At 56.0% G+C, this 14,732-nt stretch overlaps 1 protein-coding gene across 1 annotated transcript; it reads right to left on the reverse strand.

The window, feature by feature from the left end:
* Positions 1-1,708: 1,708 nt before the first annotated feature.
* Positions 1,709-4,331, reverse strand: LRRN2 (leucine rich repeat neuronal 2; the record flags this gene model as incomplete). Its single annotated transcript, XM_082674015.1, has 1 exon — positions 1,709-4,331. The coding sequence occupies one exon, from the start codon at positions 4,329-4,331 to the stop codon at positions 2,193-2,195; it is 2,139 nt and encodes a 712-aa protein (XP_082530141.1). The 3' UTR covers positions 1,709-2,192.
* Between the last annotated feature and the right edge of the window lie 10,401 nt (positions 4,332-14,732).

The following is a 14,732-nucleotide window of genomic DNA, read 5'->3' on the forward strand; positions in this document are numbered from 1 at the left end:
TTGGCGTGGCTGCCCGGAACTTGGCTATGATGATCCCAAAGCTTTCCCAGCTCCCTCCCCGAAAGAACACGTAAGTTGCCCATGGGAAAGAGCACATGTGGCTGGAGCCTGGTGACTCAGGGCAGTGGACTGTCATTTTGAAATGGGGTCGAGCAGCCCAGCAGTAGAGCGGGCAGGAGCTGAGGGGCCATCTTCCACCCCCGCCCCAACTCTCTCACGGGACCATAACCTGTACTGCTGTGTAGAGAAAAGCTGCGACCCTGAACAGAGGAAGTGAAACATTCTAGCCACCGCAGGCTGGAGCTCCATGGCTCTCCAAGTGTGGTCCCCAGACCAGCAGCAAACTTGTTAGAAATGCAATTCTCAGATCCCACCCAAATCTAGATCAGAAACTCTGGGGGTAGGACCAGCCAGCCCTACCCTCAGGTGATTCTGATGCAGGCTGATGTGTGAGAACCCTTCTGCCCAAGAGGAAAAGGCTTCTAAAGTGGCTGTTTGCTGAAGGTCTTCAGAGAACCCTGCTCTCTTTGTGCTTACCGAGAGAGAAGCATCATCGTCTGGCTTGGGGTGAGTGTTCTCTTTCTAGGTTCCATGGGGCCTGATGCTCTATTGGTCTGGCTTCCATCTGTGTCTACATTTGCAACCTTAGCGTGACTTAGACCCCGCTTCCTATGAGTCTGCTAAACGTGTCTGTAGCGCAGAAGACGCCAGGTTCACGTGGTGCTTCTTTTCGGTCTCAAGAGACCCATCTCAGAAACGAGAGCTGTGGTCCAGCGGCCTTCTGCTCTGGAACCGCCCTTCGGCTGCCGCAGCAGCCCCTCCCCTTGGCTCTTCTGCTTTTCCAAAGATGTTTCTCTTCACATTTGGTCCTAAGAAGTCAATCCATGAAAAAAAAAAATACTGCAAAAGCAAACCAGGCTCACTGCAGCTTATACTGAAATGGACCAGAAAGATAAATGCAGCAATTTTCTTGTCCCACAGCCTTCCCCTCCCCAAATCCTCCGTCACCCCACAACCCCCTCCTGCCCCAGTGAGCCCAAGTTCTTGCTGTCTTGATGATCTGCAATTCTCTGCATGACTCTGCCTCTTGGGTTTAATTAGAAATAGGATGGGAAGTGCTTCCCATGCACTGGCATGTTAATTGCTTATCACAGAAAGAGAAGGGGTGACAACATTTGGTGATGGAAATTTCCACTCTCTCCATCTCCAGGTTTTCCTCCATTTTCCTCTCCCTCCCTCTCCTTGTCTCTTCTTTCCTCTTGTGCCAGCCTCTCCTGCTCTTTGTCTCTCTTCTCCAGATCTCCAGGCCCTTTGGGGAGCAGGCCCAGAGGCGCCTGGCAGGTCAGAATTCAAACCTAAAGGGAAAAACTGTGCTCTCTCGCACCACGTTCCTCTCTCTCTCCTCCCTCCTCTCCCATTCCAGCCCCTTTCTGTCACCCTCAGGCTTTTAAGAGATTCAGAGCAGAGAGCTCTTTAGTCATACTCAGTATTCAAAGGATTATTTTTCTTTTGTTTCCTTCCCCTCCCCTTATTATTGTTATTCTTATTTATTTTTATTTTTTACAAAACAGGAGAAAAGAATGAATTGGGTTGGGGGGAGGTGACACATTTCTCCACAAAGGTACAAAATTGCCTATAGAAAGTCAACCTCAGAGCGCAGGCCAGAAGGGTGCCGAGAAGAGGCGTTCCTGGGCATCCCTCTCCCACGTGTCCTCCTGATCCAACTGGGGCCCCACTTTGGGAGCAGTCCCCCGAGGTGGGGAGGAGAGGCCTCCTTCAGCTCTTGCCCAGAAGGGGAAAGAGCAAGCAACTGAGACTGCACAGAGACAGAGAAGAGGAGGGGGCGCATCCTGTGGGCCAAGGGCCTGAGGACACAGGCGGGGGACATCCAGGCCCAGGAGCCTCTGGGCACACAGACAACTGGGGAGGTGGGCAGCTTTAGCCAGGGTCCTTCCTGTTCCTTGGAGATGCTCCTCAAATGGCAGCGGAGGAGCCCTCAGAAGGTAAGGGCCGTTTCTGGAGGCCGCAGGAGCACCCCCTAGGGCCACAAAGCTGGCTGTCTTGGTCCAGCTGCCAGGCCTCAAGCACGTGGACCCATGTTACTTTCCTGGCAGGGTACCTGGCCCAGATGGCTTCCCTTCTGGTAAAAAGTAGTCCTAGTTATTTCTCTGCTGCTGAGAACAGGCTGAGCTTCAGGAATTTTGTGACAATGGTGGTGACAGTGTCTCCCCTTCTGAGGACCTGGGCAGCTTCCTCCCCGGATTCCAGTGCAGGACAAAGGGTGCAGATACCACCCGGGCTGAGGGGGTGCTCCAGCCCCAGAAAGCCCAGGCTGGAAGGAGAGGCCGCCCACCCACTCCCTGCCTGGGCTGGCCAGTGCCAAGGTGGGCTGCCAGCCCGGCTGCCAGCAGGAGGATGGTGAGAACCAGGATGGCTATGAGCCCAGGTTGGTCCCCTAAGGCTCTGTGACAAGGAGTGGCCTCTTTAGTCCTGGCCCATACACATGCCAACTGGGTGTGGGCATCAGCAAAGGCCACTTGCAGGCAGGCCCAGTACTCCGTGGCCTGAAGGAGGCGGGTGATGTTGTAGCTGTGGGTGCCCCGTGGCAGGCGGGCCATAGCAGTGGCCCTGTGGCCCTGGAGGGCAGAGGCACTGGACCAGGTGAGGTTGGTGGAGACTGTGTTGGGTGGGGAGACCCAAGATAGCAGGATGTGATAGGGGTGAGTCTCCTGCACCTGGAGTTCCAGACCCCATCCCTTGCCTCTGCCTGGCTGCAGGGGAGCCCGGCCAACAACCACACTAACCGTCTTAGTGTCAGCCCCTACCAGGTTCTGGGCCACACAGGTGTACAGCCCTGCCTCTTCCGCTGTCACCCTCCGCAGCTCCAGGGTCCCCTCAGGGTACACCCGGTACTTCCTGCCTGCCCGGGCAGCCGTCAGTCGAACCCCAGCTGGAGTGACCCAGTAGATCTCGGGTTCTGGTTCAGCCAGCGCCCGGCAGTGCAGCACCAGGCTCTCTCCACTGGCCACCTGGAGGCTGGGGGGGAAGCTGCGGGGGGAGATGAGGGGCAGGCAGTGGTCCGTCATCTCCCGGAAGGGCACCTCCCGCACTGGGCGGCGCTGGAGGTCTGGTGGCTCGGCACACAGGGTGGACTGAGGCTCGATGAAGCGGACATGGGTGCCCGTGGCATTGGCCCAGCGGATGACACAGTCACAGCGGATGGGGTTGCCATGGAGACCCACCTCCTGCAGGTTGGGCAGGGACTCCACTGTCTGCTGGTGCAAGGCACTGAGAGCATTGTTGTTGAGCATGAGGGTCTCCATCTGGGGCAGGTGATGGAAGGCGCGGGGGTGGATGAAAGACAGCCGGGGGTTGTTGGTGATGTCCAGCTTGGTCAGCTCAGGGAGGTTGACCAGGGCAAACTTGTCAATGGAAACCAGCTCCTCCATGTTGTTCAGCCCCAGCTCCTTGAGGTGCAACATGTTGGCAAAGTCCCCGGGCCCCACCCGCTGGAGCGGGTTCTTGTTCAGGTCTAGGAACTTGAGCCCAGGCACCTGCTCCAGCGCCCGCCGCGGTACCCGGGCCAGCAGGTTGTCATAGAAGGAGAGGCTCTCCAGGCTTTGAAGCCCCTCTAGGGCGTAGTCAGAGATCTCCCGCAGGTTCATGCCTGCGAGCACCAGGCTGCGCAGGTTGGCCAGGGGCCGGAAGTTCATGTCCAAAATAGCGTCCACTTTGTTGCCGCCGATCATGAGGATCTCCAGGCTGGGCAGCATCTCGAACCAGCGGCCGTCCACGGCCCTCAGCAGGTTGGAGTTGAGGTGTAGCCGCAGCAGTTTGCTGAGGCCGGCGAAGGCCCTTGGGGCGATGCGGTAGAGCTGGTTGTGGTTGAGATAGAGTTCCTGAAGGCTGGCCAGCCCTGCAAAGCTGTGGTCCTCCAGCCGGGTCAGCTGGTTCTCCTCCAGGTGCAGGCTCAGCAGCTGGGGCAGGGCACGGAAATCACAGTCTCGGGTGTCTGAAAAGCTGTTCTGGGACAGGTCCAGCTCTGTGAGATTGGCCAGGTAGCCGAGCTCACTCTGGTCCACGCGGACGATGCCGTTGCTCTGTAGCAGCAGGGTCTGCGTGCCTGCGGGCAGCGCCGGGGGCACAGCTGTCAGGAATAGGTCATTGCAGTCCACGGTGGTGGCCTCGCGGTAGGACGATAGGGGTGTATACCAGGGCCGGATCTGGCAGGCACACCGAGGGGGGCAGGGCACGTGCCAAGGTACCACGGGCACAGTGGCAATGGCACCAGCCACCCAAGCTAGCAAGAGGGGGGCCACAAGCAGCCTCATGGTGGAGCTGCAGGGCAGGGGACCATCCACAAGAAGAGTCTGGAGTCCCTGTGCTCTTAGCGCTTTGCAGGCTGAGGGTCAGCAGCCCTGCCAGGGCCCGGGGAACCACTCTCCCTGGGCAGTCATTCTATGCGGGGATGGGTGGGCATCACTTCCTGCCCTCTTGGGTGCGGCTCTCCATCCTTGTCCACTGGCGCTCGGTCTGCTCACTCATTGCCATGACCCATCGGGGCAGCCCTGGAAGAAGAGGATGCAGAGTTAAGGAGGTTGCAGAGAAGCAGAATCTACTCCCTCCTCCTGTGTCTCCCCTGTTTGACTCAAGAGGTCAAAGGAGCTGAGAGGGGTGGACAAGATCAGAGCCAGGGCTCCTGGATTCTGTCCTCCAGTCCTTAGGCTTTGTTGTCCTTTTCTTTGATCTGCAGGGGGAGTGACTGGGAGTCTTCAAGGAAGGGGCAAGAGATTGAGCCTTGGAAGCTTCCAGTATAACTCGCAGAAGGTGTGTGTGTGTGTGTGGAGGAGAGGGGATGGCTGAAATTGTCATCTTCAGAGTCCTTCCGAGCCCAGAGAGACGTGGAGTAGATTCTCCAACCTTCCTCACATCTCTCCTCCCTGAGTGAATGGGAAATAAAGCGACAGTTTTCAGACATCCCTCGGAGCAGTGTGGGTAGAGGGTGGTAGAAACAAATGCGGCTTCTAGATTCCAGGGTGCGCTCCCAGGACTTGGCAAGTTGAAAGGCAGTGGACCCTGACCCCACACCCAGACAGGCTGGGGAAGTGGGGTGGTCACCTGGGGTCTGCTTAGGCTCTCCTGGGATAGGGGACAGCTTTGGCTTTTGCCAACTTCCCTACCTGGAGGCAGGGGCTTTCCCTTCCCCTGTAGCCTAGCCAAACTGCCAGGAGCTGGTGGGTTTAAGAAGCCTGGGTCTGAGCACCTCAGTCCTGACCATATGTGATCTGGCCTCAGCCAATTCTCCTGGCTTTTGCCATCCTACTGACTCACTGTGACCAACCTTTCAGGTCATATTTACCCAACACCCCCCGCTCCTGTCTCCCAGACAACTCTCAGTTGTTCTTCAAGACTCAACCTAAGGTCAGTCGCTTCCTACAGAAAGCTGCTTCTAACCCTCCCCACCCCTGGATGGCTAAGGGGCCTGCCTTGTGCTCTCACAGTACCCCATGCTTTCTTTTGTCACAGCCCTGATCACATCATGTGGAAATGTCTCCCCAACTGGGGACCTGTCTCGCTCATCATCACGCTTGTAGCCCAGGACAGGTGCCCAGTGAGGGTTGATCGTATAAATCAATCTCTGTGGTCCCAGGGCCCCTTCCTCCAGGAGGTTGGGTCCCTACCCCCACTCCAGTCTAGAATCCAAGCCCCTGCTCTTCCTTCCTCCTGGGTATGGACAATCGATCCTGGTTCTCTAGAAGAACCCATGGCCAAGATGCTTCGCCCTAGACGAAAGTCCAGCCTTGGCCTAGAACCGAGAAGGGCGAACCAAAGGGGGCCCCTGGGCCTGGTCTGACTCCTGAGTGGAGGTCTGACTGGGTAGTTTTCCAGCTGCAGACATCATCAGTGGAGTGCACAGTTATTGAATGCCTGCTATTTGCCAGGACCTTTCAAAGACTGTGTCTTATTTCATTTAACCCTCATAAAGAGTCTACAAGATAAGCATTAATACCTCCAGTTTGCAGATGAAGAAACTGAGGTTTGGAAGAGGTTAAAGAATTCGGCTCAAGCCATACAGCTGGTAAATGTCGGGAGACACGAATTCAGAGGTTGTGCCATTTACACTGTACTTCTCTGCCCCCAGATCTGGCCCGAACCTACCCTGGATACCCTGAGCTGTACTGGCTGCCGAAGCAGCAGGCTGGGTGCCCATTCTTGTCCCCTGAGGAGATGACTCCTTATCAGGGAGCTGCAGGAAGCTGGGAGCTGTCTTCCACCACCCTCCAGGCAAGTGCCTCTCAGCTGGCCAGCGGGGCTCTTTGCCCACCTCATCCCACTTGCAGGATGCTGGGGCCGGGGAGGGGAGCAGTTGGAGGCCTCCCTCGAGCAAGGGAGCGGCACGCCTCTTTACATTCGACTACTTCCCACCTTCCTCTGCAGCTATTTCTGAAGGTGGGAAAAACAACATGACTTAAAATGCACAGAGGTTTTGAGTGGGGGTGTTGTGTACACTGACACATAAAACTCAGGGCAAACACACGTGCACACCCGCATCCACGTGCAGAGGGGAGCCTGGAGTACTCAGCCACCCGGGCCGGTGAGCGGTGGTCAGGAAGAGTGGGGGGGATTCTGCCGTGCGCTATGTGAGTGGAGAGGCAGCAGGGACAGGCTGAGTCCTGGGATGACCCTGTCACGGAACTAGGGCTGTGGTCCTGCCACACGTACACACCAGAGGCTCCTGCCTCCTGCCCAGGCCTCACCCAAGAAAGTAGAACCCACCAGCAAAGAGATCTCACTGTTACTTACCACTTCCTACCAGAGCACCCTGGGAAAGGTTCACTGGTCTGAGCATCTGTTCCTTATGTGTAAAATGAACTTGTCATTAGGATTAAAGGGACTGGGTGTGGTGCACACAGAGAGCCCAGCAAGGCTTAGTTCTCTTTCATCTCCCAGGGTTGGGAAGCTCCCCAGCTATAGGACTTCTTAGTGGGGGATAGAAGTTGGATCCCAGGACTCAACAAGCCCCTATTAAGCTTGCCCACTGTGGGCCCAGGGTCGCCCCCAGGTGGGATGGGGAGCTGTGAGCGGGACTAGATAAAACGTCACGCCTTTAAGAGTGCCACTCTGGCAGGACCAAAAATGTAAAATGATTAGGAGAGCCCAAGACAGTTCGTTAAGGGGAGAGGAGGCTGCAGTGGGTGGAGAGGGCCTTCAGACCTTGCCCGAGCCCCAGGTTCCTCCTCCAACATCTCTGTCCTGGCACCTTTGTCCTACCGATGCTCAACTGTATGGATGGGATAGAGAAGCCATTTAAAAGTTCATTAAAAACGTCCAGAGATTCGCCTTTCCCTCCACTCCAGGCTCACCCTCCTCCTCGCCCCTGTGGCTGGGCTGGGGGGCGGGTGGTGAGCCAGAGCTCCAGCCGCTCAGCCAGGAGCCTCGGGCTGGGGCTCGGCGACCAGCGGCCCAGAGACGGGCAGCGGCTGGATGACTCATGTTCGTACACACCTCTGGTCCCAAGGCTTGGCAAAGGCCCAGACAAGTCCTCCCCGTCACTGCTGAGCACACAGCCCCTTCCAAGATAGAACTCAGAGCTGCCCACTCACCTGCCATCACCACTTAAGGCTGTCTTGCACATGGCCCACTCATGCAGGCTTGATTAGCAATTTCTGCTGGGAGCCGGAGCTGCAGAGAAAGCTAATTGTCTTTTATCTATAATCTCCCGGGGTGAGCAGGAGTTCAGACTATCACGCGTGCATTTTCCCCAACTGGATTTCAAGCTCTTTGCCGTAGGGGCTATGTCTTGCATGCTTTTTGTGTTCCCGGTGAGCCAACTGTAGGATTGAGCATGCAGAGGGTACTGGTGAGTGGATACAAATTGTGAAGTGTGTAACTCTCCCATCAACCCTGTGTGCAGACAGAGAGGGATTGTTTAGTCTCATTTTACAGGGGAAGCAACTGAAGCAAGGAGAGGTTAACTGACACATCAGAGCTTGCACAGCTTCTGACGTGGTGGGGTCAGAATTCAAACCCAGGTCTTTGACTCTGTAACCTGCCCCACCAGCCCAGCCAAGGTTCACTGCCTGGCAGCTCAACGCCCGCCTTAACAGGAGCAGAGTGCAGGGCTGGTGGCCCAGAATGCCTGCTTCAGGTGCCAGTCCTTTCAGAGACGAATGGGTCCCCTGCTCCTCCCCAACGCTCCCTGAGGGGGCCCCTCAGACACCATTCCTTCATTTCTGGCTAGAGTGACTTCCTTGGGGGACACATGGGGAAGACCCTGTTCCTCTGAGTGTGTGGCTGGGCCTGGAAGCACAGGGACAGACAGAGCCAGCAGGCTGCGCAGAGACCTCAGCCTGCCTTTGGATTGGGGGCTGGGTGCTCCTCTTTGTTCAGGGACAGCTGGAGACATGACCATCAGTGACAGGGGAAGCAGGGTTGCCCGCTCCAGGAGCAAAGTTTCTCTTGGAAGGGCTGGCTCTGCAAGCCCCAACGGACCCACCTCCTCCCGGCAGCGGCTCTGGATTTAGCAGAAAGTATGGAATTGATCCCGTACACTCCCCATTAAACTCCAACCCTTGGCAAAGCCCTAAATGAAGAATTTTGGAGAAGCTGACGTCAGCAGCCAGAGCTGCTCTTCTCCCTTTCCTCCATCTCTGGCCCTGCCCCCAGTACAGTCCCGGGCTCCTGCCAGCACTGACAGCGTTGCTCCTCCAGGGGGCTGCTGGATGCCAAGCCTCTCCTCCCCCAACTCCTCTCCCCTCCCCACAGCCTCTGCCCAGCCCCCCCCTGAGCTGGGAGCCCTCCGGAGGGAGGAACAGCCAGTGGCAGTGATCAATTGCCTGGCCTTCGCTGCTGCTTCAGTGCCAGGTCTCCCTGAGCTGCGGAGACAGAAGGGCAGCATAATTGAGTGTAGCACTGAGTGTAGCACGGCCTCCTCACCAGCAGATAAGCGCTGGGTTGGGGGATGCAGAGGTGGGGGAGGCCATCCCTCCATCTGTACACCTGGCCTCCGCTCCTCCCCAGAGGTGAGCATGGCCCCTCACTCCCACCTCTCATTTAATCACAGACAGCCAGGACCTCAGAGCTGGAGGAGACCTCGGCATTTATCTAGTCTTCCAGAGTCTGAATTCCATAAATAACTTATGCAAAGCAGGAGTGGTGGAGCGGAAGGAGCCTGGGCTCTGTGATCAGAGTTTGAGTCTGGCTCTGCCGCTCACTGTGGGTGACCTTGGACAAAGTTAGACGACCCGAGCTGGGAAGTGAGGATGAGACCCTCTCACAGAACTGCTGTGAGGAGCCAGGATGCAAGGCCTATGACGTGCCTCTTAGTTGCCTTCGTTGCCCCCTTCACCATTGCCTCTCCTCCCACCTTAGCCCCTACTTCTCGTCTCTCACCTTTCGTCCTAAACTTCTTCTTTCTATTATGGTGTAACGTACGTCCAGGAGAGTACATAAATGGCGCGAATCCCAAGTGCACAGCTTGATGAACTTCTACCTTAGTAGATACCAGTACAACCACCACCCACAGCAAGATATAAGCATTTCCAGCCCTCCCGAGGTTCCTGTGCGGCCCTTCCCAGTCAATGTCCAGCCCCCACCTGGAGTTAACCATTGTCCTGACTTCTATCATCATCCATCAGTTTCATCTTTTAAGCCCAGAATTCCCCTTCCTTCTCCATCGCAACTTGGAACCAGGGTCTTTGGAAACAGCTGACTCTGGCTTTAGGGAACGCCAGAACCTCAGACCTGAAATTCACTTAATTCATCCTCCTGCTTCATAGTGGCTATAGCTTCTCAGGGTCTCACACTTAATCAGCGATCTCCAGGAAGGGAGACTGATTCCTCTTTCTTGTTTTACAACTCCCGTATCTAGAAATTGCTCTATGCCCTAGGGTCCCCTCTCCGGTTGGAATCCTATGACTTGGGCCTGTGAGTGTCATGCTGCCTTGAGACAAGAAGATGGCAGGATAACCTCCTGGCAGCCCTTCCCCAAAGCCCTGCTGGGTCTTGGCCACCTCCTGGGGCAGCATTGCTGGGCCCTTTTTGTTGCCAGACCCCTAGGTATTTTGATTACAGAATCTGGGGCACCAGGCAGAGGACAAATTGGGGAGTGACCAGGAAGGAGAGACCCAGACTCACTTGTAACTGCCCCAGACCTCTCCACTCGCCCATTTCAGAGGCTCCTTGCACTCAACTTGTCCCAAGCCCAACATCTCCCACCAAACCTGCTCAGGAGGCACTGCCATCCACCAGTCTCCAAGACTGGAAATCTCCACCATGGTGACACGTCCCTCCCACCTCACACACACCCACCACAGTGCTCATGCTAACGTTCCCTTTTCATTTCTTGTCTTGACTCTCACAGCAGCCTCCTCACCTTTGAGTGACCCTCTCATTCCCAGGCACCTCATGCTCCTCCTAGACTAGACTTGCTATTTCCTTCTCCTCCGCGGGCCTCTCACTCAACCAGCAAAACCTCTCCCTAACTTCAACTATCAAACTCCTCTTCAGCCGTAAAAACCCATCCCAAATGCCACCTCCTCTGTGACAGGTTCCCAGAGGCCCTCCTAGAAGGGTGGTTACACCCACCGCAGTCCCGGAGACTCTGAACAGACCTCCACGGTAACAGCACCTTCCTTATCGTCATTCTGAGAGCCTGTGTTCTCAACCAGGCTGTCAGCTCCTGGAGGAAAGGATGGTTTGTTATTTATTTTTGTCTTCTCAGAGCCTAGTGCAGTGCAGAATTTCCTGGTAAGGGTGGGAGGTGTTCTACAGCCATGAATTATGAATCGCAACCCATTAGTGGGTCATGAAAACAGTTTAAAGTGGATAAAAATGTACATTAAAAAAATGAAATAGAAAATAGAGTGCATTGTATGTAGCTAGACTAAGAGTTGTTTTGAGAAATTTTTCCCCTCTGTTTTACACACACATACACACACACACACACCTGTGTACAGATGGATGTGATGCAAAATCATGCATTTTTGCCCTTGAGTCGCAGCTATAAAAGCTTGAAAATGATGAGTCTGCAGAGCCTCTCTGAGTGAGGTGAGTCCCTTCAACTCTAGTTGAGGCCACTGGAAGGATGACATAAATCAAAGTGTCAGAGGAAGGATACGACGCCCCCGAGTGCCTTCTGTGTGCAGGATTTCTATTTGCTGGCCACTTTAGAGATACCTCATCCTATCCTCCCAACAACCCTGTAAGTAGGTACTTTTTAGAAGAGAAGGCTCACGCTCAGTGCAGACAAGGGATCAGACCCAGGTCCCACAGCTAGAATGTGCAAGAGCCTGAGTGTGAACCCAGCTGTGTCTCACACACCAGCCCTTTCTAGTTCCATGATTCTGGTGCCAGAAGCTGAATTCCAAGAGTGGAGGATACTGGGGAGACCGGAGGAGAGAAGGGAGGAAAATGAGAGGGCATCTCCTGGTGAAAGGATGAGGTTTCTCTTGTCTACCCTTGCCCTCCCCTCCCCTCTGCAATGAGAAGAGTCAGTTCCAGTAAAAACCCTTTCCCGGCCCGGGAGGGAAGGGACTTGTTCCCAGGAAGAAATATCTACATTCCCAGGCCTCTGGACTGGCCCTGGACAGAGGGCGTTGCAATTCTGCTGCCTGGAAGGGAGCCTGCCTCGTTATTTCTTAAGTAGGAGTGGAAGGCGCCAGTAGGTAGCTCACAGTCATTTTTTGTCTGGTTGCACTGCACCAAAGAGGCTTCAGGGGAGTGGAGCCAGCTTTGCAGGGGCCTGGAGAGCAGCGCCAGGCTGAGCACCACCGCCGCGCGTCGCCAGCCTTCTGCTGACTTATCTGCCCATCCTCAGGAAACCTTCTCTGACCCCTCCATGCCTCTCCTGGGCTCCTCTGGGGCCTCAGCGTCCCTCCATCATACACTGGCTGTTTACTTGTCTGTCTGTCTCTCCCTCCACACTGTGAGGCCCTCAGGGGAAGAACTGTGCTCCAAGTGGCCAGTTCCTCCAACAGTCTGGCGCATGGTAGGAGCTCAGAAGATACCTGCGGAAGGAGAGAGAGAAAGGCAAGGTAGGGCAGGGCCCGAGAACAGAAGGGGGCTGGTTGCTTCAGAGCTCCTGAAGAGCAGGTGGACCTGAGTCTGGCCTCGTGAAGGAGGTCCAGAGCGCACCTCCTACAGGCACACGCCCGGGCTCCCCTGCCCTGGCTCTGGCCACTGCATGGCCACTGTAGCCCTTCCCTTGATTGGGAAGGCACTTCTGACTTAACTTTCTGCCTCTGGATTCCACCCTAAGACGAACCTCCCCCTCTGGACTCCCTCAGGCGCCCCCTCTGGAAATCCTGCGGACACTCTGAGATCTTAGGTTAGCGGTTCAAAGGAGGGCTTTGGAGTCGAATCCTGGTGCTGGCTGTATGACCTCGAGCATCCTTACTCAGATTCCTCCTCTCTAATGCAGGGAGAGAGCCTACCTCATGGGGGGAAATCTGCAAGGATGATGCCTGCTAAGTGCCTGGCGCTCACCGGAGCGCTCTTCCCTTTTCATCTACCTCGGTTGGTCTGAGGCACAGTCCCTGGCTTCCAGGCCACCTGTGTACCAGGCCCGCACCAGACGGCCTGTCCATGGTCATGTGGCCTGTAACGCAGGCAGCCTCTCCTAGGAACCCTTCCATCTCAGTCTGACACTCCTTCCTGACGGAGCTGCCCTCTCCTGGGTCAACTTTAAGCACTCCCCGGGGCCTCCAACCAGGGTCCAGTTCTAGTCTTTAGGACTCGAGAAGGCTCTAGAACTCAGTTCATTTACAGATCACCAATGTCTGACACACTCTCACCCAACAGCTCACTCTTCCTGCCTTAGGTGAGCAGCTCCTCTGTTTGCCCAGGTGCTCCTTGGAAGGGTCGAGAGGGCCCCTCCTAGCAGAGCGCTAAGTGTCCCAGCTTGACCGCAGCCTGCGGACATTCCACACTGGCCGCAGGCGCAAGCCAGGGGGGCAGCCAAGCCCAGCTACTGACCTCGAGCCTCTCCCACCTCTCTCCCTATAATTTTCCCTGCCCTTCCTAGAATTAGCCGGGGGTGCTGGGCAGACCCTGCAGCATTCTTGAAAGGCTGCCCTCCTGTAGCCCTTCAGACACAGTGGATCCCTGGGAGTTAGGTGCAGCGGAAGGAGAGGGAAGGCTTCAGATAGATGCAAGCAATGCTCTTTCCTGCCCCCGTGCCTTTGCACATGCAGGGGCCTCGCCCACAAGTCCGTGTCACCGCTTGTGTATTCCCATCTCTGAAGTCTCAGTTCACACCGTCCCCCTCTGAAGTCTTCCCTGACCACCGCCCACGCTCCATTAATCAATCCCTTTCTCCTTCTCCCATCCTTGAAGAACCCATATCCACTGTGACGCTCAACTCCTCTCTCAGATTGTGAGCCCCTCGAGGGCAACTCTGTGACTCATCAGCCCAGAACTAATAGTGAGAGGAGCACCAAGGCATGGCGAGAGTGGGAGGAATGCCTGGGGAGAGGGTTTGGGGCCCGGGTGGCTGAGGAGAAAGAGGCAGAGCAAATGGGGAACAGACCAGTTAAACGAGGAGAAAGGCCAAAGCTCTTCTAACGGAAAAAGAAAATGAAATCAGAATGAAAATTGATGAGGCGGAGAGAAAAGGAGACTCGTTTCATCAGCAGGTTTGCCAGATGAAGCCCCGGGATAAATCACGAGGCGGAAGGAGCCTTGGTCTCGGTGTGGCTCACTGCCTTCTCCTTCTGTCAGCTGTCTCGGGCAGGCCTGAGAGATAAATGGCTACAGCTGAGGCCCCGCAGTGGGTTTTTTTCCATCCGCAACCGCAGTAAGAATGGCCCGTCAGTCCTCATCGCCTCCTCCAGGCCTGCGCTGCCCACGCCTTCACGCGCTCCCCTCCCGTGGCCCTCCTCTTCCCCTGCTCCCCTCCTCAGTCCCGCTGGCCTCTCCCGCAGCAGCCCCCCCATCACCCCTCCCCAGCTCGGGGTCAGGCCTGTGGAGAGCATTTGTCAGAAGCCCTGTCCGACCTTCTGTGCCCCTATCCAGCTTCTCTGAAGTCAGGGTGGGAAGGATAGGTCAGGGCATGAGAACTGGTGGTGGAGGACATGGGACAGGACAGGGCTGGGTTCTAGTTCCGGCCTGAGACAGACCTTGGAGTGTGTCCTCTTACTTCTCTAGCCCTTGGGCTCCCCATCTGTGAAATGAGGAGGTGGGGCTAGAGCAGTGGTTCTAAAGTTGAGGTCCCTGGACCAGCAGTATCAGCTCACTTGGAATTTTGTTAGACATGCAGATTCTCAAGCCCACCCCAGACCTCCAGAATCAGAAACTCAGAGGGTGGGGCCTAGTTACCTGTGTTTGAGGAAACCATCCAGGTGAATCTGATGTATGCGCATGGAGAATCACTGGGCTAGATTACCTCCAAGGACCCTCCAGATGAGATTAGAATTCTGTAAACGAGAACAGTGCCGGCTAGGAACGCTCAATTAAAACTACGTGGGGACTTCCCAGGTGGACTACGTGGGGACTTCCCAGGTGGCGCAGTGATTAAGAATCCGCCTGCCGGGGCTTCCCTGGTGGCGCAGTGGTTGAGAGTCCGCCTGCCGATGCAGGGGACGCGGGTTCGTGCCCCGGTCTGGGAAGATCCCACATGCCGCGGAGCGGCTGGGCCCGTGAGCCATGGCTGCTGAGCCTGCGCGTCTGGAGCCTGTGGTCCGCAACGGGGGAGGCCACAACAGTGAGAGGCCCACGTACCGCAAAAAAAAAAA

The sequence above is a fragment of the Grampus griseus genome, assembly GCF_964374135.1.
Source record: "Grampus griseus genome assembly, chromosome: 1".
Classification (NCBI taxonomy): domain Eukaryota; kingdom Metazoa; phylum Chordata; class Mammalia; order Artiodactyla; family Delphinidae; genus Grampus; species Grampus griseus.